Raw genomic sequence first — 27944 nt, 5'->3', positions numbered from 1 at the left:
GATTCATTTACAAAAAAACCTCAAGACCGTTTTCAAAGGGGAACGGTGTGTTCTCTCTGCGTCATTTTGCCGTTTTCTCATCGTGACCTCTCTTGTACTTTCCTCTACGCCTGCCCGTTACGCCATTTCTTTTCTTCCTTTTGTTCTTGCCTGACTGCTTTTCACTCTTTTTGCTTTGATGCTCATTTTTGGAGTTGCTCCTTTTGTGTCTTTCTTGCTTGCTTGCTTTTATTCCTCTTTTCTCCCCCCACTCTCCCCGTGTTTCTTTTCCCTCTCGTCCTCTGCCTGCCTCCCTCCACTTGCCTTAACCGGAGGCTACAGCTCCTTAGGTTGGGCTGAGACAGCATCTTTGTACAACACCGACCGTCTGCTCTGTAATCAAATACCATCTGTCGCTACATCTGAAGACTCACTCTCTCGCTTCCTCCATCTCGCACACACACACACACACACACACACACACACACACACACACACACACACACACACACGCGCGCGCGCGCACAAACACACGCACACACACCACATCTGTGCTTCCCACTCTCAAGCAGTGTGTGTGTGTGTGTGTGTGTGTGTGTGTGTGTGTGTGTGTGTGTGTGTGTGTGTGTGTGTGTGTGTGTGTGTGTGTGTGTGTGTGTGTGTGTGTGTGTGTGTGTGTGTGTGTGTGTGTGTGTGTGTGTGTGTGTGTGTGTGTGTGCACTTTTCATGTACAACGACCCGTGTACTCACAATCATTCCACCTGATTCATTCTTGGCCTGCGGGGAGGAAGCCACCGGAGTCACTTTCACCACTTCCTGTTTTTTTCCACCTCTCCCACTGAGGGGTTCAGAGGTCATTGTCTTCAGGTATCCATGTTTGTTCTGTGTGTCAGCAAGACCTTGGCTGCTGTATCACAGTGGAGATAGTGGACTTTAGCTCCTCAGTCTTAGATCAACGGCCCACTATCTCAAAGGCTGCCAGCCTTTCCCAATGTTTGCCCAATGTTTGTCCCTGCTCCGGCACACAAAACGTTGACATGGTCCCCAAGGTCCCTCTCCAATCCCCTCCTCCCTTCACTTGTTATCACACTCTCTCAGGTTCAAGAACATTTTCCAATTAAAGCATGTTTTTTTTTTGGTGAGGAGAGAAGATTTGCTTTGAGCTTTTATCAAACCTGGAGTTTACAATTGGATTCCACAGCTTGTCCACAATGGGGGATTTACAGCACACTAACCCAAGAACATAAAAAATAAAAAAATAAAAAAAAAGTGTTGTTGTTTTTTTTGTTGAATACCACCACACAAAAGCTGATGTAACTCTTCGTGTAGGGGAACCTTTGTGACGAAGAAAACATAAGGACCTCATTTCGATTTCTTCTCTGTGCAATCCACCTACCAACAACTAAAATGAGCTGTCCACCGTTTAAACTGTTGACACCTACACCTCCTGCAAAATGACTGTGGGCTTGAAACTAAAACTGTGGAATGAATTTTTTTTCAGACGGAGGGGTGAATCTGTCGATATGAATGCAACTCATTTATCTGCTCATCTGTTATACGCTGAATCTACAATCAAATGCTTCAAACAGATCGGTTTGGGCTCGATCCGAAATCGTGAAACAGATTTCCACAGTGCACAGATTTATGGATTCATTCTGCATGTGTTGGTAATTTAACACTGGATTTCCTCTACTGTGGGTAGAGCAACACTCTGGTGTGCTTCAGAGCCACTGGCACAGTGGGGGATTAACTCTGGATTGCCCACATTTGGCATCACTAATGGGGACCCCTAGTGGTCAGAATGTGCAGGTCACACTCATTGTGAGTCATTTGTAATACGTCTCTCATCCTGCATTTTTTTGTTTTTGTGCACTCCTGCTCATTCTTCGCCCACTCTTTATTCATCGTCCTGTCTTTTTTTTTTTTTGTCTCCTTCTCTCACATGTGTGTGTACATTTGTTTTGTGTAATTGGAAGATTCCAGTTGGACAGATCATTGTGCCCTCTTTTTCCACCCAGCCTCTTTCCCTCTCTCCCTGGAAGGCTCCAACGCAACTGGAGCCTCGGAGGCTCAAGAGAGGAGCCTGGGAAAGAAGGAACAAAGGGCCGTCCGTCTGCAGCCATCGCCACTTTGCACCTCCTCTCCTCTCTCCCCCTCTGTTCTCTGCTCCCTTGGTTCCACTCGCTTCCCTCTCCCCCACTGGCCAGCGCCCCAAATTAAGACTTCAGACAAGAAAATGGGCTCACTAAAAAAGTGGGAGAGAAGCTAGGAAAAGAGAGAGAGAAGGAAGGCCATAACAAGCCAAGAGGAGCAGAGTGACAAAGCCTCTGTTGTTGGATGGCAGGGCCCCTCTGTCGCTCCGCGAGGAACTGTCACTGTGTCAACTTGGATCCCTTGTTGCGAGGAACACAAACCATACAGAACGCACACACAAAACATACAGGCACGGAAAGAGGCACGCTGTGGGGGACACCACCTTCACCAACAAGTACACCACGTAAACTCAGGTACACGCCATGCCCATATGATGCTCCAAATTAGTGTAGACAGTCCAGGTGAGGGGAGAGCAGCTGTGAATCCCAACAGCGCACCTTCGTATTCACTGCCAAGAAATGTCAGCTGGGACAAAGTGAGTAGGGAGGCACTGCCCTTACAAGTGAATGAAAGTGGTGGATGGATTGTGAACGTGTGCACATGTGAGAACATGTGCTGAAGGCAGACAATGGAAAAATGATATATAAATGATATCAGGACACCTGTCGAGGCGTTTAAGGTGTAGTGGGGGGCCCCAAGGGCAAACACCTGTTCAAGGTGCTGTGAAGTGCACGCATGCACACACACACACACACACACACACACACACACACACACACACACACACACACACACACACACAGAAACATTGACTTTCCAGAAGACTACATACATGATGGTTAAAGTAAATAAATTTCATTTGACATGTTTTGTCCAAAAGTATGATTTTATTTCACCTAATGAGAAGAGGTCACAGAAAATATGTGTGTGTGTGTGTGTGTGTGTGTCTGTGTGTGTGTGTGTGTGTGTGTGTGTGTGTGTGTGTGTGTGTGTGTGTGTGTGTGTGTGTGTGTGTGTGTGTGTGTGTGTGTGTGTGTGTGTGTGTGTGTGTGTGTGTGTGTGTGTGTGTGTGTGCGCGCACAAATTCACAGTAGAGACAGAACAACTGAACTGGTTTGGCTTCCTCCAGTCTTAACTAGGTCTAGTGGGTCCAAGACAGATGGCACTCAGGGCAAAGCCAGTCTGCTTTCTCTCTCTCTCTCTCTCTCTCTCTCGCTCGCTCTCTCTCTCTCTCTCACACACACACACACACACACACACACACACACACACACACACACACACACACACACACACACACACACACACACACACCTCTTTTAATGGCCATTATTGGCATCCTTTGCCACTTCCAGATCCCTGAATCAGAAATCACAGAGGCCCATTATATTTCCTTTTGACCCATTTGGCAAGATGACGGGAGCATCGAGTGCTGGATTAAATGGAAAGCAGTTTATAATCCAGTAATTCTAATGTTTTAATTACTTAGATGAACAGGAGGTGTTTGAGCAAAGGCTAATCTCTGAGACATAAGGGGGAAGAGAGAGAGAGGGAGGGAAAGGGAGAGAGAGAGAGAGGAATAGACAGATAGTAGGAGATTTGTCATTTTCTTTGTATCACAGACACAGGATTGCTTGCGGAATATTAGCTGCGCATTAAAGTTTATCACCTGTTATCGACGCAGATTAAAAGATTCACAGACTTCAGGAGTCACGTTAATAAGGCAAGGCCCACAGAGTCAAGGTGAGAAGCCATTACCAAGTTGAAATGTCACCATATATCCTCACCTAGTTAACTATTACACATATTGTTTTGCTCATATATCCCCCATCTACTTTTATTTGAGATCTGCTGTATCTTGAGTGGCATCCATAGCTGTAACTGATCCTGCAATTGTCTTTGATAACCACCCCTCCTGTCAATCATGCATCAGGACAAAGGCTGCTAAAGCAAGGCTGATGACCTCATGCCTGGGGTCTGCTCCATACCGAAGGGGTCTTAACACTGTTCAACGTGCCTTTTGTGTCTGGAGCCATTTTTCAGACGCTGCTGAGTACTGAGAATCGCCTCGTAGGGATCTCTCGGGGTTCGGGATGCATGCACGTACACACACACGAATGTGCCAGCACACATCCTCTTGATCCATGGGCTGGAGCGTTGAGCCAGGAGTGAGCCTTAAGACAAGGAGTGACAACCGGGACAGCTGCAGGGGTTGGAAGCCAGTCTTAGCTTCATGCCCCCTCCTCCCTAAACCACTCTGCTCCACCACCACCACCACCAACATCATCACAACAGCGGCATCCAGCCAGCCAAACAAGCCATTGTTTCTGGCCAGGGCCTGTGGTATTTCATTTGTCATGAAATGGATATGGACATGGGATGACCATGAGTCTCTTTTTCCAAAAAAGACACTGCTACTGCTACTGCTGCTGCTATGGCTGCTGAGCCCAGATTACAAACTCTCCTCATCCTTAACCTTCTCGTGCAGCTTGCCCCAAGCACCCTCCTCTGAACTATTAATAAACCTGCTTTTTCCAAGGTAGAAAGGTAGGGAGGGGGTGGTCCAAAGGGTATTGTTTTCCAAAGGGGTGTAAGAAGAAAGAAAAAGAGAAAGCGTGAGAGCGTGGGAGGGAGGGAGGTTAGCTTACGTACCAATCCATTTTTGTCATCCTCTATGATCTTCACTTTCTCAGGTTTCTCAGTGGACATCAGACAGGTTAGGCTCGTGATCCAGGTAGGTCATCAAAGTACTGCTCAGCTGTTGTCAATCTTCTCAATGAGTTTAGTCCGATGGGTCCAATGACAGAGTCGCTATAACAGCTACAGGATAATTGGCCAACCTTTGCACGTTCACATAGCTGCTTGATGCTAAGCTGCTCGCACATGCCACCTATCTGAGAAACGTTCATCACGCAGTAGGAACCACGGAGTGAAATGTGACAGCCATGTTTCTCTCTGCATTTATTATAATAGCAAAGATGCTAAGACGTCCATCGCCCTTGCAAGGCCATCACCTGTAAGTCCAAGTTCAAAAGAGTTCATGGACATAAAAACAATACCCCTCTAACTCCGTCAAGGGCATTACTTGGCATAACAATAGGACCATATCCCCCTTCATATTTTCCTTTCCTCCCCTCCCTCCTAATTCTTCAGCCCCTCCATCAAAGAGCATTCCAGTTCCAGAGCCCCCCTAAGCCCTTCACTCTGGGCCCGTCCATGTGACATGGTAGGCAGACACTCATCTTTAAGAATTGATTCACTCTGGTATCCAAAGCCGAGGGAGTCTGGCTGCCAAGATACCCAGCATAGGCGCCACTCATGGGGTCCAGGTACACAACAGCTGCTCCCCAACAATAAAGGCAAAAAATGGGAGGCACTCGAGGGGAAGATGCAGCCATAACCTCTCTCTCAAGCCTGAACTGGTCACCTTGAGCCAGTTGTTGCATGCCTGCCTTCAGAGATGACAAAGGCTAGGGTCCAACTTCGAGATGAGGATAGTGGAAAGGGGTGGCTACTGAAAGATGCCTATAATTCACAAGAGAGAAGCTCAGGGCAAAAGAGGGGAGGAGAAAATGTTTTTTTATTCTTTCCTTGGATGAAGCTCAGGGTGACAGCTGTGCTACCAAGATTGTGCAGAGTGACACATGGAAGACCATAAATAAGACAATGGCATGTTGTTTTCTTCTGAGGCACATTGTCTAGCCCAGAGGTCAAGTGAAGGAGATGTAAGCTCATTCCAGAAACCCCGCACACATAAATGCCATGCAGAAGTAACCCCACGAATGTCGTGATACTACAGACAGAGATCACAAATCATGCAGGAGGAGACAGGAGAGATATTACCTCACCTGAAGTGTTTCCATAAACTCTAGTGTGCAAAAGCCTTGGGAAGTGGCAACACTCTTCAGGCGGGTCCTGACCTACACATACACTGATTTATGATCATACAATCGAGCACATCATCCATCATGAATAAGGAAGATTAAATGAATAGACTGAGGCTGTGGATAGAGTGATTCCGCCCTGCGACATTATTTGTAGTGCTGCTGTGTTACTTAGAAATAAAGACACGAGGTGAGAAATACAAGACATGCTTCAAGTAACGAATTTCAAAGGAAATTGGAAAAAAGACAAGGGAATTTAGAGAAAGTGAAAGACAACGGCAGAAAGAGAGGCACACAGGGACAGAGGGACATTCATGTTAAAATGGAAAGGGAGAAGAGGAAGAGCAAGAGCAATGGAGAGCTGGATAGGGGTGGGGAATTTACCAAAGCAGCTCGGGAGGGCCCTCATTACGATATTAAACAAGATTTAATAAGTGAGAGTGATTTGATGAGGTGATTATCCTGGCCCATTAATCAAGCAGGCTTCTAGCCTCGCAGTAATATGGCCCATCTTTCTGCCTATACCAAAGCCTCTTTAGACGCTGAGCTCCTTACTGCACTAACGCCGCTTCAGAAACAACACCAGGCGGGAAAAAAAAAAAGGCATATTACGTCTCGTCTCTCAGGCCTGGGGGTATTTTCGAGGCTCACTCATCCCTCCACCTCCCCATCCGCTCTTTTGGTGCATCTGATAAATTGAACTCCTTAACATCTGGGTCAGAAAGTAAAGTCTTATCAGAGGCCGCTAAGAGTGATAACTGGCAATGATAACGAAAAAGCATCTGATGGCTTTAAGGCTTTTGGTTTGAGAACAGAAAGAAGTTGTACAGACTCCGGCGGATTGTTGGGTTTTGTAGAGAGGTAGGGATTGCATGTGTTCGAGTGTGCGTGGACGGGCTGATTCATAGAACACTTCTTAGGAAAATAAAGTTGCATCTGAACATGTGAGAGTGGGCAGTCCATTGTTTATGCAAAATCTGAGCTGAAAAAAATGAAGGTGTCCTTTTGTACCAAAACTATTGTCGGAAAGCATTTCTGTGTTGTGAATCGTCAATAAGCGAATAAAGTATTATGTATAATAATAAAACAGAATAAAGCAGTGTAAAGCAATTGATTTCATCAGGTACCATCAGACCACGAAACGCTGACTTATTTTTGTGACTTACTTTGACCAAAGCAAGTCTTGCCTTGATTTGATCGACTGTTTTGAATCATCCTTAGTAAGTCACAGAAGATACAAGCTAAAGTCTGATTGGTATTAATGACATTCTGCGTCTTAAGCTGCTTGATCCCAGTTTGCTGTTGAGCAATTTCTCCATATGTAGCTATAATAGTTTTTATGAATTTGCTGTAAGGGAGTTCCATCTGTGCATCTTGTGTAAGTACTGGCTTTCAAATTGTGATTGCTACTGACGTATTCCCTTGCTACTAATTAACTTAGCCACGAAAAGTCATTCCTCAGCTTATTTAGGAGAATCAGTATTCCATCTTCCCCGGGCTGGACTGCAGCAGTTTACAATTTAGCTGCATGTGAAAAGCAACATGCCCTGATGTGCTGTGTACTTTAGGAGAGACTCGTCAACTACAACAGAACAACAGTGTGATATCACACAGCCTTTCTCCAGGACAAAGTCAGGCACTACCTGAATCCCCACATATTTGTTGGAGATATATATTCCTATATTTATAAGGTATGTAATTGACCGAGCAAGAGTAAATATACCCCCAAGAATTGAAGAGAATAGGTACTACAAAGACAGCTAACCACCCAAAACATTTTAAAAGCTCAAGTGGAAGAAGATTATCTTAAAGCAGGCATGGGACAGAGCTTTTTCTGGAAACTGCCTGAGAGTATTAATACAATAAGCACAGAAAATATAATACAAGAATGTTTTTATCAACATAATCCAGAGAGATGAGGCCGAACCAACCTGGAATATAATCCTAAGGAGAAGGTCCCCTGGTTATCTGTCATCAGGGACACACACCCGCACACACTTATGGGAACACACTCGTGCATGCACTCTTTCCATGTCTCGCCACTGCTTCAAATAATCGACTTATAATCTTCAAGAGGATGTTGTCCCTTAAGTCTCAGCTTCACTGTAAGGTCGTCACCAGCAACGAGGGTCACGAGGTCAACAGCTGGGTTAAGCTATCAATGTTAATATTTACGTTAAAATAATACTTCGAACATGATACTGGATGATTATTTGCGGAATGAAAAGGGTATTTGGCGTTCCCGCATTTGATTAGAGGCGACTTTAAATTCTGCTTCTTTGCCGGGTGGTTTGCAATAATCCAAAAAGAAAGGAACGGCTCCTGCATCCCTCAGCGACAGTAGCGACACCACTGTGAAATAGTGGATGTTAAATTGACATACTTATCATAACCTTCATGATGATTTTAAGATTTCCCCCCCAAAAATGCTTCCAATGTTGAATTATACCTAGAGACTGATTCAACTTTGCTTCTGAATGTTGCCACATGTGAACACTTTAGAGAAAGCACTCTGAATGGCCTTTCTGCACAAAATGTCCTTTTAAATACATTTGCCACACCTTTATGATAAAACATTTAGCAAATATGTATAACTCACTGAGGATTACCTTGGGGGAAAGAAGTAGGCGTTTAGTTGAAGGACAGATGTTACATGAATTTGGTAGCTGACACTCGCAGGGCTGTAAGACAATGTCGCCTTGGCGAGTAACTTTCTCTCTCTCGCTCTTTCACACTCCCTTCTGTATCCTCTCTCTCCCTCTCTCCTGTATCTAAGCAGCGTAATTTGAGTAAATGACAGGGGAACATCTGCTGTGCATAAGAGAGAGGCCAACACTTTAACATGCAGATGTCTCTCTCCATCTGCATTAATTCAATAATTACCGCAATGGAGGGAGGGGAAAAAATCTTTTTTTATAGCTTAAGACAATGTTATCTGTGCCAGTTGGTATGGGGAGGGCAAATGGGAGGAGGAGGGGGGGAGGGGTGGGGGCGCGCGAGTGTGTGTGTATGTGCTGCTGGAGGTTTGTGAGAGGAGGGGTAGATTATTACACCATTTAGCCAGAGCAAGCTGTCACATTGCAGAGAATCTCTCTAATTCCATTGTGCCCTTGGTGAGTCAGTGACAGACTCCAAGTGACTGATGATGCCTCAACGCCACCACTTGGCCACTGGACAACCAACCTGCCTCAGTGTGTGTGTGTGTGTGTGTGTGTGTGTGTGTGTGTGTGTGTGTGTGTGTGTGTGTGTGTGTGTGTGTGTGTGTGTGTGTGTGTGTGTGTGTGTGTGTGTGTGTGTGTGTGTGTGTGTGTGTGTGTGTGTGTGTGTGTTGAATGACTGACCTGTGCGAAGGCATGTCAGGATATGTTTGAATGTTGTCTCGCACTCGTTGGAGAGAGTGTTTGGGGTTTTGCTCCAAGATTCTGAGTTTTGTTTTCTCATCAGACCAGACCAGAGTCAGGCCAACGTCCGGCAAGCTGTGAGAACGTTTTCACTCTAGTCGCTTTATATTTTGGATAAAAAAAACCTAAGTGATTCATTCATTTTATTGCAAACTGTTATTTTAATATGGTTACACAGTTTTTGTAAGCACTATATTATTTATTATTTATATACTATTATATTATAAGAAGATTTCTGGATGTGTTCCTTTCCAAATCTTTGCTCCCCAATCTACAAAGGTTTATGTCACTATGACTTAGCCTTTATTCATGTGACTTGTTCAACTCATACACAATCAAACTATACAAACTTCCAACTGCGATGAGTCAAATCCGATGAATTCATGGACACATTTTCAGGATGAATCTAAATTACTAGAATTTTGGTATGATATTCAGTTACTTTGTCAATGTTTTGTTTTTTTACATAAATGTTAAAAAGCAAAAAAAGGCTATTTCTTTTTCATAAAATTAAACCCACAAAGAGAGAAAATATGCAAACTCTGCATTCACTGATTGCTCCTGGTACTTCAAAAAACTTGAAGTTGTATTTTGGTAAGGAGCATTATTTACACTTAATATAAAGGGTCACAGAAAACAACACCATGTAATGGTTTCTATTAAAAACACCAATTATTAAATATTGATTAATATTAATATTCATCATAAGCAGTTATAGAATCTATAGAACATTCATTAATCTAATCATAATGTCCTCGTTTTGGTACCTAAACATGTGAAAGTATTTTACTTTACTTTTGTGGGAGAGCGTTTTCCAAGTCTGAATTACAAGCACTCACACACTTGGGGACCTGAACCCTCCAAATGTGAATCCCAATATTTGTTTTTGGATTTTTGAATGATGTGTTAAGTGACTAACCACTTCAATGTCTGGCCCGGCGAGAGGCGGCTGCCACTGTGTGAACGGCTCCTCCGATGAATGTGGTGACACATGTATAATAGGAATCTCAACATAAACGCCTGATGATACAGATCAGTGTTTTCACTTTACACCGACTTTATTATCCAGACCAATGAATTGTTGCAGCCTTAATTGACACAGCGGTAGCGAGTTGTACCTCATATCAAAGTGTGTTCCACCAAACAGCTTCCCAATACATTCAGTGTTAGAAGAGACGAAAGACTTCTTAAAGTAAAGGTCACACAGTCTTCAAGCATACAAACACACTCATACTGACAAACAAACAATTCAAGGATGTATCACCATACGTAGATGATAACAAACATAAACACACAGACATCCTGACATAATCCCCACGAACATGCACACTTGGTCATAGACCCGCCTCAGCACCTTCATCTGTGCACAGTTGCACACACACTCACACACACAAACACACATATCTGACTCTTACATGCCGGCTAAACATAGGGACAAAGGAAAATATCTGTATACTTGGCAGGGCAACTTCCTTTGATTGCAGCAGTGGTGCTGTAGGAAACAATGCACAGGCACTATTAATACACCAAGGAGAAAGAGAATTCCTCTTAGAGGAAAGCTCAAAGGAGCCATCGGCCGGGCTATTTTCAGACTTACTGACTGATTGGATGACTGACTGCACTATACTTAACTTTAGTCTAAGCATCTTGTCTTACTAAACTCTTTTCCTGCAAGGACTCTGGCACGGTGACACATACAGCACGACGCGCATTAGAGGGGCAGCATTACACCTTCTTGAGCAGCCGTTCAAAGAACTTTCTCCTTCACTATAATGGCTGTCAGGAATTCAGAAAGTGTTTGGGAAATGTAACAGCTCCCTTCTGTACCTCCACGTCTGTGTCACATCCACACGCTTGTGACATTTGACTGGTGGTAAATAGCCGCCCACTTATGATCGCCTCTCCTTTCTAAAAGTGCCCAGTTAAAGAGCATCAAATCCCCATCCGCTAAACCCGCACAAGCCCAACCTTCATTAGCATAGCTAACAAACTCCCTGAAAGAGCAGCAGTGGAGGCAGAGAACAATGGCAGTCTATTAAAGGGGGAGATGAAGGAGGGGGGGTAAAGGAGGAGAAGAGGGGGGGTGGGGGGGGCTATTGTTCTGGTCTTATTTAGCTCTTGCTGTCACCCTGCAACTGTTGTCACTTCTAAGTTTAGCAGGACGGATGAAGGGGGACAGGGGAGTGAAGAAGGAGGTTAAAAGGAGGAGGAAGGAGAAGAAGAGGAAGAGGGGAGAAGAATGGAGGAGAGAGAAAGAGAGAGAGAGGGAGGGAGAATTGATGCGAGAAAAGCAGAGTTGATGTACTTTCTGTAATGTGGAGAAATGACTGTAACAGTTGATGACAACAGGTTAAACTAAAGTCAAGTTCATTTAGACACTTTATCGGCGCCACCTTAGAGAATATTCAACGACAAGGAATTATTCTGAATATAAATGGTGATATATCCCTGTCAAACATTAACAATCACAAATGAGTAATTAGTAGCAGTAACATTAAACAGAAAACCACAACAAAGAGGATCACCCGATAAAACACAGTCAAGTCTATGGCTGTCTAGATGTGAAAATGAATATATATCAATGAATAGTGAGGGGTTTTCTTTCTTGATTTAATAATTGCATATTTTTTCCTAATAATTTCTATTTTTCCACATCCCAAGAAACATTTTTCCCAAGACATGAAAAAATATCTCCATTTTAATCACAAATCAAGAATTCCTTGTTTGTTTTGTTTTTCTTCAATGACATTGTTTGTGCAGAGTTCAACATGTCCCACCAGGGACTGAGTAATACAATTAAGTAGTAATTTAGTAATAGTAGAATTAAAGGCTAACAAACAGTAACAACATTGATACAGTAAAAAAAACAAAAAAAACAAGTAAACCATGCATGTGACATGACAGCTACAATAACTAAACTATCAATACTAAGTGAAATATACAATCACCAGCTACTTCGTTAGACAAGCATTGCAACGACCGACCTTGACCTTTTGTTTTCAGAAAATTATGACAAATTCTCACACGAATGTTGCAGCAGAAATAAATATTCAGACCGGGAAACATTTATTCTTTTGCCGAGCCAATAGTGAACTATAACCTCAGTTTCCTGGTCTGGTCTGACAGGAGTTTCACCCGCTGTGGTCTTCTGCTGCCGTTTCCCATCATGTCAAAGGTTCCACATGTTGTGTGGTCAGAGACCATCGTCTGCACACTTTGGATGTAATAAGTTGTTATTTGAAATGCTGTTGCCTTTTATCGTCTTGAACCCATCTGCTCTGTCATCTGACCTGTGGCATCAACAAGGTATTTTAGCATTAAGAACTGGATATTCGGTCTTTTTCTGACTATTTTCTACAAACTCAAGAGTTTGTTGTGCCGTTAGATCAGCAGTTTTTGAGTTGGTCAGACCACCTTATCTGGTACCAACAACTATTACATGTTCTTGATAACGTCAATCATGTTTCTTCCCTAAACACATTGCGGTGCTAACATGTGATCGGCCGATTGGCTATTTGCCTTAATGGATAGTTGAACAGGTGAATCTACTAAACTGTGGGACGGTGAGTTTATAAAACAGGTGGATAGATAGAACAAGTTGAGGAAACCATGAATAACATGTTAGAATACAAATTCAATAATATTTAAGTTTGAAATCTACAAATTTGAATTTGTAAAAAGCTATAATCATATTTGTACACTTAAAACATTTTAAGAATCATTAAGCTATGCTAAACATATTGCCAGAGCAATTTGTTTTTGTTCTCCTAACTTCATAATGTACAATTTGCCGTTTGTATGCAAATGAAAGATATACAGTATTTGTTCAAGTTCAGGGTCTTTAAATTCCTTAAACTCAGAGGTTACGACTTGTAATGGAGATCGACGAGACACTGGTCTGGGATCAGTTTAGGTCACCCAGCCACAGGTGTGGCAGTGCAGCAGGTGCACAGTGCAAAAAAAAAAAAAAACTCATAAGAAATGTTGTGTCAGCAAATGTTAAATCTGAGTGTGTACGCGTGTGTGTGTGTGTGCGCGCGCGTACACGCGTGTTTAGAAACAAAAACAGTGTCAGTGTGTTTGAAAGGCGTGAGACTAAATTAGACAACAGACGACCAAAAGGAGCCAAAAGGAGCCACAAAGCAAGACAGAAGAAGAAAGAAAGAGGAAGACAGCGACGGGAAGAGGGAGACAGATTAGCCCAGCTGTCTGCTCATAAAGCAGCCGCGGGGGTGAGGCGCTAAGCCCTCCAGTGAAAGCAGAGCTTAGGTGGGTGACACAGGGCAGCGGACCCCACTCAGCCCACGGTGGCCTACAGCACAGGGCCCGAGCCAAAGCAAAGACACATGAATAAACAGTGGGAGACGAGGCTCCGCGCCTGCAAAGCCCACAGGGCTAAGACGACCGAGTAGGCAGGCAGGCATTGCATTCCCCCAAGTCAGGAGTGGAGACAAGGGGGGGGGGTTAAGGCTTAAGGCTTGGCTCCCTAACAGGCTGACGAGGGGCGAGGCGGGATGACACTGCTTCAGTCACTGAGTTCAACAGGAAGAATGTGGAATTACTTTATATTGCCTCAGTTCCCCTCAGGAGGGATATAAGGACAATTACATAAGGGTCTTGGCATTTATCCACTCCTGAAACACTGTCCCCACTCTCTTCTCTTGATGCAAACACGCGGCACTGTCCAGCTCCGAGGCCGTGTCCTGCTGTTGACCCCTACTTAGCGCAGCAGGATGGGAACAGCTTGCGATGACAAGGTCATGAATACGAGGTGAGGAGGCGGCGGTCCACGGCAACGACAAGACCAAAAGTGGGAAAGGTCTTTAACCACACTGGATTTCACACTCAACCCTCGTCGACGACCTCATAGCACAGAGGCATTAGCAGCTGCTGTTTTATGAGGTCTCCAATGTACTCCATATATCCATCAGCAGCGTGGCCGTACGTTATACATATCGTGTCTTTTGAGGTCACAGCCCATAGAGTCTCATCGTCAAAGACTGGATAGGGGAACAAGCTCTCTGACAATGTGGCGATAGATTTTTGAGATGGCAAAAGTTCTGGTTACAGTGATCGCTCTGGATTTTTTCTTCAACTTAAGCTGATTGAAATACAGGAGCAGACACTGCCGACCACGAATGAGTTAACATCAGGAACAACTCAGCTCAAGTCTGCAAAGTCTCTATATGTGAATGTGTCACGCGTTTTAAGCGTTGTATTCCAAACATATAGAATTGTAATGTTTTTGTTTTGTTTGTTTTATTTTCTTAACCTATCAAGGAGACTTTGAAGAAAAGAAATAATATAAAAATTTGCACATAACAATGTTAAATTAACGTACAGGCCAACATTCAGTCGCACCATACACTAATATACTATTATGTAACATCAAGCTTTTGTTTGTTGTTTTGTACTACACTGCCAAAATATTATCCAGAGGGGTTATAATGATAATTAAGGGAATAAAAAAAAAAAAGCATTTAAATGAACTCCGAAAAAAGTTCCATTTCATTTTATTTTATTATCATTGATTTTAAAATACATTAAAAATCCAAGCACAAAGAATTCATGAATTGTAATCTGCTAATAATCTATATAATCTGATATAATTTGACATGGTGTTGACATGGTAAAAATAAATAAATATTGGTTTTCTTATACAAGTTTTAATATCAATAGACATAAAATAGAATATTTCTAGCAGTATTCTGTGATTTCATTAGTTCAAAACCAGTTTCTACTCCAGGAGTTTGTCGTCTTCCACAGAATTGGTTAAACAGCAACAATAGAATCCTTCAGGAGCCAGAATAGACGAATGAACCACAGATTTACTCCAGAGCCTCTTGCTCGTCTCTTGACCACCGTAGTTTTTCTCATATGTTTATAAGGTGTGTGAGCTGCACACAAACTATATCAACCACACTAGTATTTGAATGAGGTTCATTGGTGTCGTTTATTGCATCTTTTGCACTTGACATGTTCATATCCTGTCAATATATTCTTAATGAAACATTCTTTTAATATATATATTTCTTGTTTTCAACCCTAATGAAAATAAGTGCTTATGTGCATACGACAAAGAAAAGCAGCAGCTTCATTATTTTAGAGCTGAGTAGGTCAAACTGAGTATATATTTTTACTTGAGGACCAAAAGAAAACCCATGAAATGAAGCATTGGGCTTCATCCTGCAGACTGGCTGTATTACATTATCATTTTTCTATGACAGGAAATCTCTTTCATCTGTTCTTAACATGATTAAAACTCTGCCCGTACAAAAAGTAAACATGGCATACGTTCAGGTTTAAATCAGTGTCTTGATCATCAGTTAAGTTTTAGTAAATTTGTGAGACAAAAACAAGAATTGACTGCATCTCAGAGCAAACAGGTCAGGTCAAAGGCCGCTGTCCTGCCTCTTACCTTTTGATTTAGCCTAACAGGGTTTTCTTGAGAACTAAATCTACTTAGGATTTATTGTTTCTTATTATTTCTCATCACTGGAAATTATAATCCTTTCACCTAATCCCTCGCTGCCTCCCTCTCTTTTCAGATCATATTCATCAAGATCATCCCCTGTGACAAAGCAAGAAATCAGCACAACAGGGAGGTCTAAAGAGATCGCGCGCCGCAACAAGAGGGTTTCTTCCAAATCAAATCAGGTTCCTCTGATGTAATCAAGACGAGACGCCAGAGACTACCACATAATCTCCCAGGGACATGTCTGCCTTGCTTGCACATTATTAAAAAACGAGGAGGAACAAATCTTTAGATTGAAAGACTGGAAAAATGGAATTATAATAAATCGGGGTAAACTAGGGCAAGGTTGGATAAAGCCTTCCGATACAGATGAGGGGGCAAATCTTTACAGTGTTTTGTGCTTCCGTGCTTCCGTGCGTCCGTGTGCGTGCGTGTGAATTTATGTGTGACGCGTTTCCACAATTGATTATAAAATATTTCAATTTACTCAAGATCCGAGCCGTCGCTGCACACATCTGCGAGGGGAGATCAGGAGTCGCCCCACAGGAGCTCGCTCGGCAACGTGAACCGATATTATAATAAACTGTCAGTGCCTAAGGTGACTTGTGAAATGTGACCCTGCATGAAGGAGGCCTGGAACGGATGCACTTACAGTAAATACCCACATGATGGCACAATGTGACAAAACCACACTCCGGGTTACAACCTGAGGGGTCTTTCTAACAACCTCACAACTCTTATCATTGATTCTACATCATACATGGAGCATTGAGTGATTAGAATCAGTGCTGTTGAAATTTCCAAAAGAAAAGAATTTATGTTGTATGACTTCATTGATGAATCAAAAGACAGCTGAATAATTAGTTTTATCCTGCACCTCAGAGCGAGCGTCAACCGTTTAAAGCCTTTACCACCAGATGGCCTTATTGAACTGCGGCAGAAGTACTGCAACACTATCAGAGGGGACCTTCAGCGTTTTCATTACAAAATCTAATCGTTATTTGATTAAAGTTCCTCATATTTGAGGTGATAACCTCATGTCTGTCCATGAAGAAAATCTGATGGAATATGATCCCAAAAGTAAATCAAACAGGACTTAAAACAGCCTTCACCTATCTTTAATTTATATCTCATGCTCAGGATACTCAGGTACACAACAGTTAAAAATATAATAATTAATGCAACCATGTTTTTCGTAGGTATAGCTATTCTTCTAGTTTTTTTTCTTTATTTCAGATCATTAGCATGTTTTGCGGCTCAAGACAAGTTTTATTTGGTGGAAAATTGTGAAAATGGCTCTTTTGATTATAAAAGTTGCAGGGATGATCAAAGAGGAGACATTACATCCTCTTAAATTCCTAAACATGGACGATGCAAAAAGTAAAAAAAAACAATTTTGTGTCTGTCAAAATTCTGTTGGCACTGTATTTCCTATCAGACTCAGTCATGAGGCTGAGTTAAGGTTCCCTGTCTCTTTAAAAAAAAAAAAAAAAGGGAAACTCAATAAAGAACATATTTCGTAACATCTTCCATCAAATCTTTGAACACTGTGAAAAAAAACCGGTGCCCAAAGCAAAGAGGTCGATTCACTTGCTTCCTCTTGACGTCGGGTTTTATCAACACACACAAAATACAACAATGTTTCTTTGAAAAGTGAGTACTTATATGAAAGGTGTCTATAAACATATTTGTGACAAACTAAATGCTCCTGATTTACAAGCTCAGAGCTGTCTGCGTGGGAATTGTGCAATCTGGGGTCAGGTTGAGTTCTTCTGGTGAGTCTCCTCGCTATTTGAACAGGGGATATGCAGATACGACCAGTTTGATTGTGAAAGCTGACTGGAATGAAAGAAAACATTTGCAGTGGTTTTATTGATATTTGTTTTGTACTTTCCTTGATGCTCTGCCATGTGGACAGAGGTGAGATTCTGCCTTACCTGTCTCAAACTGATCGTCCGTGTTGGATGATAAAGCCAGTCGGCAGCTAGAAATGTAGAATTGCAGAAGTTCTTCCAACCTGCAATGAACATAAACAACATAATGTGATGTGGTGTTTTTAAAAACTGCCCTTAATGCATTTTAAGTTCATCTTTCTTTACATCCAAGTGTTTGTGATGTTCAAAACATTTGCTATGGTTGTATTTTCAATATTATTGTAACCAGTTAATTTAAAATGATTTTAATTTCTTCCACGTGTCGGCCCTTGATCCATCTTTCAATCTGTATAACTCTTAAGCAGCTTTATCCAATTTAGGTCCAGACGGGACTGAAGCTGATTCCAGCTCACTATGGGCAAAGGCGAGGTAAACTCTGGACAACTTACCTGCTGTAACATTTACAGTTACAATTATTATTGGAAATATGACTATTTTAGAGGAGAGTTTTCCCAAAAGCGTCATTATTTCTCAAACAATTGACAGATCTAAAATTTTAAATCATTCATATCAAAGCTTAGAATGTTATGGAACTACAGTGTGTTGAAAAATCAATCATACCAGTTTTCAGAATTCTATATAAAATAAAAAAGTGTGGCGTGCATTTGTATTTCTGTCTTCTCAGTCTATATTTTGTGGTCCTTTAGCAGCAATTCCAGTTACCAGTTTTTTTTACAATATGTGTCTACCATTAGAGGCTCAAATATTGTTAATATTCATATTATTCTTTGGAAAATAGTTCAAATTCAGTGAGAACATCTGTGAAAATCAACCTTAAGGTCCTGCCACAGATTTCCACTGAGATTTCGGTCTGGACTTGGACTGAGTTATTCCAACACATGATCATGCTTTGATTGATACCATCCGGTTGTATTTGTGGTTGTATGTTTCAGGTTGTTGTCCTGCCTCTCATCTTCTCCCATCCTCTTATTAACTTTGACCAGCTTCTCTGCAGCATGATGCTGCCTCCACCATGCCTCTTGGTGGGGACGTTATGGTCAGTGTTTACACTCTATTTCATGTTGTTCTATCATATACAATCTTAATGAATGGCATCCAAGTTTGTGGGTGTAATGTAACAAAATGTGGACATAAATAGTTTTCAAGGCACCTAAACTGGTTATGCATCATGAATGTAGCTTGTGGTCACACTTAATGAAAAATAAAATGTCTAGATGTTTAAGGGGAACGCCACCATTGTGGTGTGAGTCTCTATTTCACCATGTTAAAAACAGATCTATAGAAAGGTTCAACCGGAGTATACTGTACTGTTGTTCTGCATAGAGCTAAGTACTTTAAGGTGTAGAACTGACCATAGAGCCATGTGAATGCATAACATGTAAAGTTATACAAAAGTTCAATGAAAATATTTACTAATTTCCTAAGAATAGCAAACAGGTATAGAACAAACGTTTGAATGCTTCACTGTATTTTGCGCTAGAAGGTCCCATTAAAGTTGGCTTAATAATGAGATTGCAGTACGGTAATTGTTTGAATTTGTGAAAATATAGGCATTTTTATTACGTATACTTTGCACCACAATAAAGAAAAACTTTAAAGTTTAAGATTAAAGATTATTATAGGGCTATTGAACCAGTCTGACCCACTCAAGAGGAATCTACTGAATGAAACAAACTGAATTTGTGGGTGTTGCTATTAGAACCCGCCATATAACCCATTTCACTGAACATATTTGACCAGGTGTAAAAGTCTCAGACACTTTGGGTGCTTTTGATGGATTTACCTTCCGTTTGAAGAAATGAAAAATAATATCAGTGCCCACCTTCCTGTAGCTTGGGGTGCTGCTGTGGACTATTAATGGAAAGTTGACGCCCAGACACTAAACACTTGTGCGGCCACATCCCACTTCTCCTCTCCGTCCTCGGACTCTTTCGCTCTTGGCGGCCCGGTGAAGCAGGAGCAATGACGGGAAGCATCCAGGGACTGGAGAGGTTCGACAGTCCTGAAAAGGGACGAGGTCTCCGCGTTACCAGGTCGTTTAAAGTCGGGGAGCTGCTGTTGTCCTGCCCGGCGTACTCCTACGTGCTGTCGGTGAAGGAGCGCGGCTGCTACTGCGAGAACTGCTTCACCAGGTAAACGTGCGCTCTTTACGCACGGTCACTGGCGCACGTTGACTTGGTGTGTTTCAATATCCAGCCTCATGTGATCATTTCCCATGCTTTTTTATTTTGAAGGTACAGAAATATGAATCCAAAGCCATTTCTTTCAAATATGATCCTTTATTTATTAAACCAGATTTGTAGTAATCCTGAGGAGAGTTGTCTGTAGCTCCACGTGCATGAGTTCAACTCGGACACACGTTTGCTGAGGTTTGTCTGAGATGTCTTCTCCATTCACTCATAGCTGCAGTTTAAAAAGTGGCCAGCACTCAAGTCACACCAACTTGGGAGGGAGCTGTGAGGGTCTCATGGATAATTTATACTGAGGTCACCTTATTTGTGATATGCCTTATTTTTTTGTAAGTTATCCTTGACAGCCCCAAGAGATCTCAGAGGCCTATTTCGTAATCCAATATGTCTCCAATGAACAAATGAACTAAGAATCACTTGAAAAAGTAATTTTTCTGGTTGTGTTTTAAATGGATTCACTACCAGATATCTTTTATGATTAAAATGAGGCATTATTAAATGTATTCGACCCAAAGCTGGATAAGATGACACCAAAGTGTCACCCTGAAATAACAACTGTGTGCTGTCTTTGGATACCTTCCCACCTTCACAGACACCAGTGCTCACTCTTCAAGATGCTGGATTTATTATTGTGGTATCTGTCAGGGTGGCAGTGGCGCATTCAATATGCTGGTTAATCACCTGTCATGTTATGCCGCCACTTACAGCGACCACTCAGTTTGATTTGATCGTAATGTGATAAAAACTAATGACGGGTCTCAGAAACATACTGTTGGACTTTACTGTTTCGCTTAGTTCGAAAGACAGCTGGTCTCTCATAAGGTCAGCTCTATTAATACCACAGAATGTTTCGAAGCCCTTCATTGCTATCAGTTACAGCAGGCCTCGAGCAACTGCTGTTTCTGCATCCCATTATGAACCTGGATGTTTAAATGTCTGTATGCAGACCTTACACTACCATATGCAGATACGTTTTCATCCCTTCAGATTTCTTCATGCTTGTGTACTCACAATAAATACGGACGAGCATTGTTCTCTCTGTCCGTAGGTGTCAATCGTACTAGTATGAGTGAAGGTTTGTTAGGAAAGTTTTTTACAATAACTGACTTTGTGTCGTTTACAGGAAGGAGGGTTTGGCAAGATGTGGGAAGTGCAAGAAAGCATTCTACTGCAATGTGAAGTGTCAGGTATGATCCCCACAGGCAGGAAGAGAAAAAACAAACTCACAGGAAGTAAACATTATTGTGAGGATCTCTGCTGATAATTTCTTTTTCAACAGCAGCTGCATGTATACTAGTGCATGAACTGATTAATTATGAGTACAAATCATATATGTTGACTATATGTTAACTCTTAAGAGACAGATAATAAGTTGAGCCTCATGTTACTGCACAGAAATGTGCTGTTAAATGTTCGGGGAGATGAGACTGATAGGATTTACATTATACACACACACAATGATTAACATAGCAATTTCTTGTGCAAAACTCCAAGCCTCTTAAAAAATGCCAATAACATGTGAAAACACTCATCAACTGCAGAAGAAGAAATAGCATAAGGAGAAAATATTGTCTTAAAAATCCTGTTTCCAATAAAAAGATGAGCACATAGTGCTGTTTGGTGTCTGGCCACGAAAAGATACCAGTTTCTTTATTTGTGAGTTCAATGACATGTTTCAGGGAGATATTTACCAATTACGGAAAAGATCATCACCAACTGTTTGTCATTTTCTAATGTTTGGGGAAAAAACACTTTTTTTTTTTTTTTTATACTACTCGAGCACAGTGAGCGGACCTCAGCTCATTTGCGATTGAGACCCCTGTGTTAAGGTTTTAAATTGAACAACATTTTTTTTTTTTGTCTATTATAGATAATAAGTCTGTCCTTTTAAATTGCCCACTGAAAAATATTCTTCATAAGTTTAAATGATTCAAGGAAGGGACTGATTTGCATCTCGAGGCGGTAAACAAGCGAGTGTTGCCTCAGATTAACTCGGTGTGGACACTCCTCCATGCTGCCTAACGCTTCAGCTGGTGGTGCCCTTTCAGACTCGCCAACTGTTTGGCCTTCTGTTGTCCTGGGAAATAGACTGCCAATAGACCGAAGAGATGGAGACACATATCTCCATTGTAGTATTAATGTATGTGTGTGTGTGTGCGTGTAGAAAGCGGACTGGGTCATGCACAAACTAGAGTGTTCTGCAATGATTGCCTTTGGAGACAACTGGTGCCCGTCTGACATGACCCGCCTGGTGGCCCGGATCCTCGCCAAGAAGGTCGGACAGGAAATGAAACGCGTGTACACACAGTGTTTCTCTGTGTGCAAGGTCATTTCATTTCATCGCGCATTTCTTTTCTGCAGAAGATGCAGAAAGAAAGCTGTGCCTCTGAGAGGATCCTGCTCGTAGGGGAGATGCAGTCACGTGCGTAATCACGTCTTCAGGGTCTGTACTGCACGCATGTTAAGATCCCACAGCCACAGCTGCAGTACGTTGATATCACGTAGATGATCTCCACTTGGTAAACAGACAGACAAAGTCTTTGATTGGTAAACAGGAACTTTTTATTTCTTGCTACTTGTGCGAAGAAAGCTTGTAGTTTATCTTTCACCTTAAGCACGATAACAACAATCTCCACGCCAAGCAATAAACTGCATCTTACTCTGGTTACAATGTCAAGGAAGACTAACACTTGAATAACCGAATCAAATCCTAATGCACCTCCGTTTTGTTTGTAACAGATGTGGAGGATGAAGATAATGAGCAGAAACAGATAAGAGAGGGAGATATTGCTGCACTATATCGCTTTTACTCCAAGCATTTGGAGTTGCCCGAGCACAAAGAACTGCAAATTCTCCTCTCCCAGGTATTTCTCTCACACACACACACACACACACACACACACACACACACACACACACACACACACACACACACACACACACACACACACACACACACACACACACGCACACACACACACACACACACACACACACACACACACACACACAAATCTTCCCTATACGTCTGACTCTCACGTGTGCCTGATTCAACAGGTCGCCTGTAATGGTTTCACAATAGAGGATGACGAACTGTCCCACATGGGTACTGCCGTCTACCCAGAGTAAGAAGGAAAATTCACACATGCACCCACATGAGCACAATTTATGAGATGCTTGGAGAAGCACGAGGAATACAGCAAGGTACTCTATACTTCACAGTGCACTCTACTCTTTACACTCATCCCCATTTGATTATATGGTGTTCAGCGTGTCAGTGTGTTTATTTCTCATCTATGTGCTTATTTTAACACCTGTGCATTTAGTTTAGGCATACATTTCTTAGTATTCTTACTATGACTAGTTGTTAAAATCTCTTGATGGTTTTTAACAACTAGTCCTTGTAAGAATACTAAGAAAGATTTTATTTATTGTTCTATGAAAAACATTCTCGACAAAGACAGACAAATTAAATCCAAACAGGAACTTTATAGCAGTTAGCAGCATTGGTTTGTGCTTTAAAAGTTGGTGTTCAGAGTAACATGTAACAGTTAGGGTTAGGGTTAAAGGTCCTGACTATTAGGTCGAGAAGACAGTATTTCATTTAGTGGTAGAGAATCAGCTGCCTGCCATACCAGGGCTATCCAGTTTTACAAATGGCTGTGTGAAAATGAATTTGCCCTCTCAGCTCTTTGTCGAGCTATTCCCAGTCTGCCACCCAGGTAAAAACAAGGTCACAAACATATTTCCAGAGTGCCCTTTGAATGAAGTCAGTGCATGCTGCTAATACAAGTTTTGTTATTATTGTGAGCAGTGATGGAGCTCGCTACTGCCTGTCTGACTCAGATTGAGAAAGGGGAAGGTAAAGAGGACTGCTCTCTCTCTCTCTCTCTCTCTCTCTCTCTCCCTGCAGTGTGGCACTAATAAACCACAGCTGTCTCCCCAGCGTCATAGTCACATATAACGGGACTTCGGCCGAGGTTCGAGCTGTGCGGGACATGAAACCTGGAGATGAAGTGAGGAAAAGAGACAGCTGCCATTAGAGGGGGTTGGATCTTGTTCACTTGTTTTGTTTTTTTGCTTCTTTTTTTTTTAAATGTTATTTAAAGCATGTGTGTAGGAGGGACCTGCTTTGTTTGGACAAATAGTGAAACCTGTTGTAATCACATTCGGCTCCCTTCTGATGTGATCAGTCTGACATAACAGTGAGAGAGAACGACAGATATCAAGTGTTCAGTCTTTTTAAAAACATATGCAGCAGTGGGGAAAGAGGGATTGGAGGCCGGAGTCGGGAGCTTGTAACTGAATTCCCCTGCAGACTGGTCACTGCTGTGAAACCCGGAACAACCAACTGCCCTGGGTGTGTCAGGAAGGGCATCCGGTGGTAAAACTCTCCAAAATAAAACATTAAATAGTCAAAATAATTTAGCTTCTTGTTTATCTATTTTGAATGATCCTTCAATCCCTGGAGCAACATCTGAGTGTATCAAGGCCAAGCACACCAAGTGTGTGTCTCACTTTATAACTGGATGCCACATAATTTCACCTTTCCCCTCGTCACGATGGCCACATAACATCCAGCTCGATAAGTCGGGCAAACGTCGCTGCAGGTCGGAATGAGGCAAAAAAAATAGAAATGCCTTGAGTGGATGGAAGTGGACCCTGGTACAGTGTGACTGGAATGTAAAGAAAGAAAGCTTGAAGGCATGACGGAGAAAATGAGAGATTGATTTCCTACCAGAAAGCTTTAATATGAATTTCTTTGTGTGTGATTTCTACTTCTAGGTGCTCATCAGTTACATAGACCTCCTCTATCCAACTGAGGACCGCAATAACCGGCTCAGAGAGTCTTATTTCTTCACCTGCAATTGCAAAGAGTGTAAATCCAAGTCAAAAGTGAGTACCAATTATCTGTTTTGTTTTTATTGGGCTTTGAGAAATACTATATCCCTCAAGTTATATACTGTGGCAAGGAGATATTTTAACATTTTAGGTACCCAACCTAACACACAATTTGGATTTTTAAGCTGAGGCATTAAACGAGAGCAAAAAAGGAATCTAGGACAGGTTTCTGTGTAATAATCGCTTCTCCTTTCTTGTCGCTCAGTTTTCCCCTGTGTCTCCTTTCCCCTCTCTGTAGGATCAAATCAAGTTAAAAGTGCGCAAGCGGAGTGACCCCATTGAGCCGGACGTCATCAGCAACATGACGCGCTACGCCAGGCAAACTATCAGAGAGTTCAGAGCCTGCAAACATATCAAAAATATCCTTTTCCAGTGAATCCCTCGTACCTCCTGTAATGTGCGGTTCATCCTCACTTATCTTTAAGAACAGGAACCGACAGAATAATTATCAAAGACTTCTGTGTTAGTTTATTGTTTCTGAAGCAAACAGACTGCAAACAGTTCAGGATGTTATTTTAACACACACCTCGTATCGGTGCGGCCTTAACTCTGTGTGTGTACCTCCCGGTGAGCTGCTGGAGATGTGTGAACAGAGCCTGGAGCAGATGGGAAGCGTCTTTGCAGATTCCAATGTGTACATGCTCCACATGATGTACCAGGCCATGGGGGTCTGTCTCTACCTGCAGGACGGAGATCTTGCCGTCAGTTATGGGGAGAAGATCATCAAACCTTACAGGTACCGAGAAACATTATGAAAACACACAAGTTTTATACATTTTCTCGGATCAGATGAAGTGAAATGAAAAGGAAACAGTTTTAGCATCACATAGGTGGTTTAGGGTTTCTTGTTTAACCTTTTCAGGGACACCAATGACAATATAAACATTATAATCCAGCCGTGTTTTTGAATTATACTAGATCGTTTTTTCAATTTAATATACACACAATCTCATAGCATTTACCTACAATGAAAACAGATAAAAATCTGATGTATTTGACCTTTTCTGGCAAAAACAAAAAAAGTTCTCAAATAAAATAAAAGTCAATTGTTGCAAATGGTTTTGGTACCAAATCTTATACACTATTGAGCGCATTGTGCAATTTAATGTGTTATTCTAATGACAGTCCTCTCCGTATGACTGACTAATTGGGTATACTGTAGGTTTAATGTACTGGTGCACTCCGAGGAGATGCTTTTGGGTAAACACAAGTTAAGGTAATATAAAGCACTAGTGTGTACTTTCATAACTCCTCTCAGTTTCTAAAACAATTATTTACTATATTGATGCCTTTCATGTATTAGTTGTATCTTGAAAGAAATGTGAAGAAAAGGGATAACAAAGGGTTTAAAATGCTATATGTTTGGCTATGTTGTGATATCATACGTTATTTGAGAGAATTAAGTCTGTGTAATCTCTGTCCAACGCAGCCAGCTGTACCCACCTTACTCCTTGAATGTGTCTTCAATGTACCTGAAGCTGGGCAGACTGTACATGAACCTGGAGAAGCGCTCGGCGGGCATCAGTGCTCTCAAGAAGGTTTCCATGATTTACTTTCACATGACACTGAAATAAAAAAAACATTGTACTTAGTGCTCAGACAGGACACATGTTTACATGATCTGAAATGTTCTCAAGTATTTTTGCTTGTGTGCACATAGGCAATGTCTATAATGCAAGTGGCTCACGGCAAGGATCATTTCTACCTTGAAGAACTGCAAAAGGAAATCAAGCAAAAATGAAGCCCAACAAAAAAACACTGCTCATCCCGACGGGACTGCATACACTCCCGATTAAGAAGTTTATAGCGCGGAGGACACCTTTTCTTGTTTAGTCCTGAAGTGAAGCTGAAGAGCATTCTTGGTTTATGTGCCGAGGTTTGTAAAAATAACTTTCTTTTTGTTTTTACACCAGTGTGATGTACAAGGAATTTGCTTCTTTTTTTTTTTTTTTTTTTTTAAACCAGTCATTCTTTTATGATCATCTTAACCACAAGCTTGTTCGGGAGGCTCGTGAACAATTTGAATCAGTTTGTGATTTTTAGAAGTGCTTGACGTGTCAGCTGGCCTGTGTAATCCATCAGTCGAGTTGTTTACAAATGTTTGCGCAGGGCGTCTTTGCAAGTAGGTTCCTGACAGGGAGGATGGACAGCTGCCTCGCCACGAGGGTGCCTGTTAAAGCTGCTGCGGGTGTCACAATGGACGGGCAGGCCGCTGTTTGAATCGCCACCTTTTGTTACGGCTCTATACCAATTAGGATCTCCAATACCGTGAGTGAAAACCTTCTCAATTCCATGCGATACCAATTTTGTAACTCAATTATCCCGAGGCCGGAGTTTTAAAGAAAATAAGGCTTTATTGCATAATAAGCAAGTACAACAGCTTCATACATGTCAGGGGAGAGAAAACAAAAGACTTCATGCACTGAAATGCATTTACAAAAAATATGTACACATTCTTTGAAAGGTGTTTTGGGTGTTTTGGCAAAAAAAAAAAAAAAAAAAAAACATAAGGGGAAGAATTAAATATACACAAACAGTGGAATGCTGTGTGAGAAAATACTGTCAGAGAAAGAAAATAAGTGCAACAAAACACTTACATGTAAAGAAAGCATAAAGCTTATAGTTATCTGAGAATATATACATTGAAATATAAAAAAAAAAAAAAAAAAGCATGCATAGTTTATTAAGTTGCGGTATTTTAAGGGTACCAAGTCAAGGAAAGAAAATATATAAAACTTGTAGCCATGTTTTTTTCACATGCCTTGTATGTACACATTTATGTTGAATATGTTTGACATTTTGATTGAGCAAAGTAGAAATGTATATTTGAAGTAACATGTCAAAGAATGTAACAGGATCCAGGAAGGTGGCATCACAAGCAGGCGAGTGGATCTGCACCAGACTGCTTACAACAAAAAAAGAAAAGAAAGTAAAACTCTGTTGCTTCTGTCCTTTAGAAATAAACCTCATCAGCGTTCTCCTGTTGAATCCCCACCTGAGAGCTCGATTAAAGATCTAACATGTTGACATTTTTCCCTTAAGAAAAAAAAAAAAAAATACTGATTTAAAGATTTCATCTTTGGAGGTACAAACAAACAAACAAAAATCATCAAATTCAAGCAGAG

The 27944-nt window shown here is 41.6% G+C and overlaps 1 protein-coding gene across 1 annotated transcript; it reads left to right on the top strand.

Moving 5' to 3' along the window:
• Positions 1-19619: 19619 nt before the first annotated feature.
• Positions 19620-27858, top strand: LOC308126644 (N-lysine methyltransferase SMYD2-B-like). Its single transcript, XM_080491178.1, has 12 exons — positions 19620-19860; positions 21041-21104; positions 22082-22192; positions 22279-22339; positions 22657-22781; positions 22975-23042; positions 23831-23933; positions 24703-24813; positions 25058-25178; positions 25381-25555; positions 26249-26357; positions 26480-27858. Exons 1-12 carry the CDS (start codon positions 19691-19693, stop codon positions 26558-26560), a joined length of 1299 nt encoding a protein of 432 aa, XP_080347304.1. The 5' UTR covers positions 19620-19690; the 3' UTR covers positions 26561-27858.
• The last annotated feature ends 86 nt before the right edge of the window (positions 27859-27944 follow it).

Source organism: Lipophrys pholis (assembly GCF_963383615.2).
Source record: "Lipophrys pholis genome assembly, chromosome: 21".
NCBI classification, from domain to species: Eukaryota; Metazoa; Chordata; class Actinopteri; order Blenniiformes; family Blenniidae; genus Lipophrys; species Lipophrys pholis.
Note: the sequence above shows the minus strand (reverse complement) of the source record. Positions and strands in the feature narration are given on the sequence as shown.

Coding starts and splice junctions, on each gene's coding strand:
- LOC308126644 (XM_080491178.1), top strand. CDS start 19,691: ATGACGGGAAGCATCCAGGGACTGGAGAGGTTCGACAGTCCTGAAAAG. Junction 23,934..24,702: donor ACATGAAACCTGGAGATGAA/GTGAGGAAAAGA, acceptor TTCTACTTCTAG/GTGCTCATCAGTTACATAGA. Junction 25,179..25,380: donor AGCCTGCAAACATATCAAAA/ATATCCTTTTCC, acceptor CTGTGTGTGTAC/CTCCCGGTGAGCTGCTGGAG.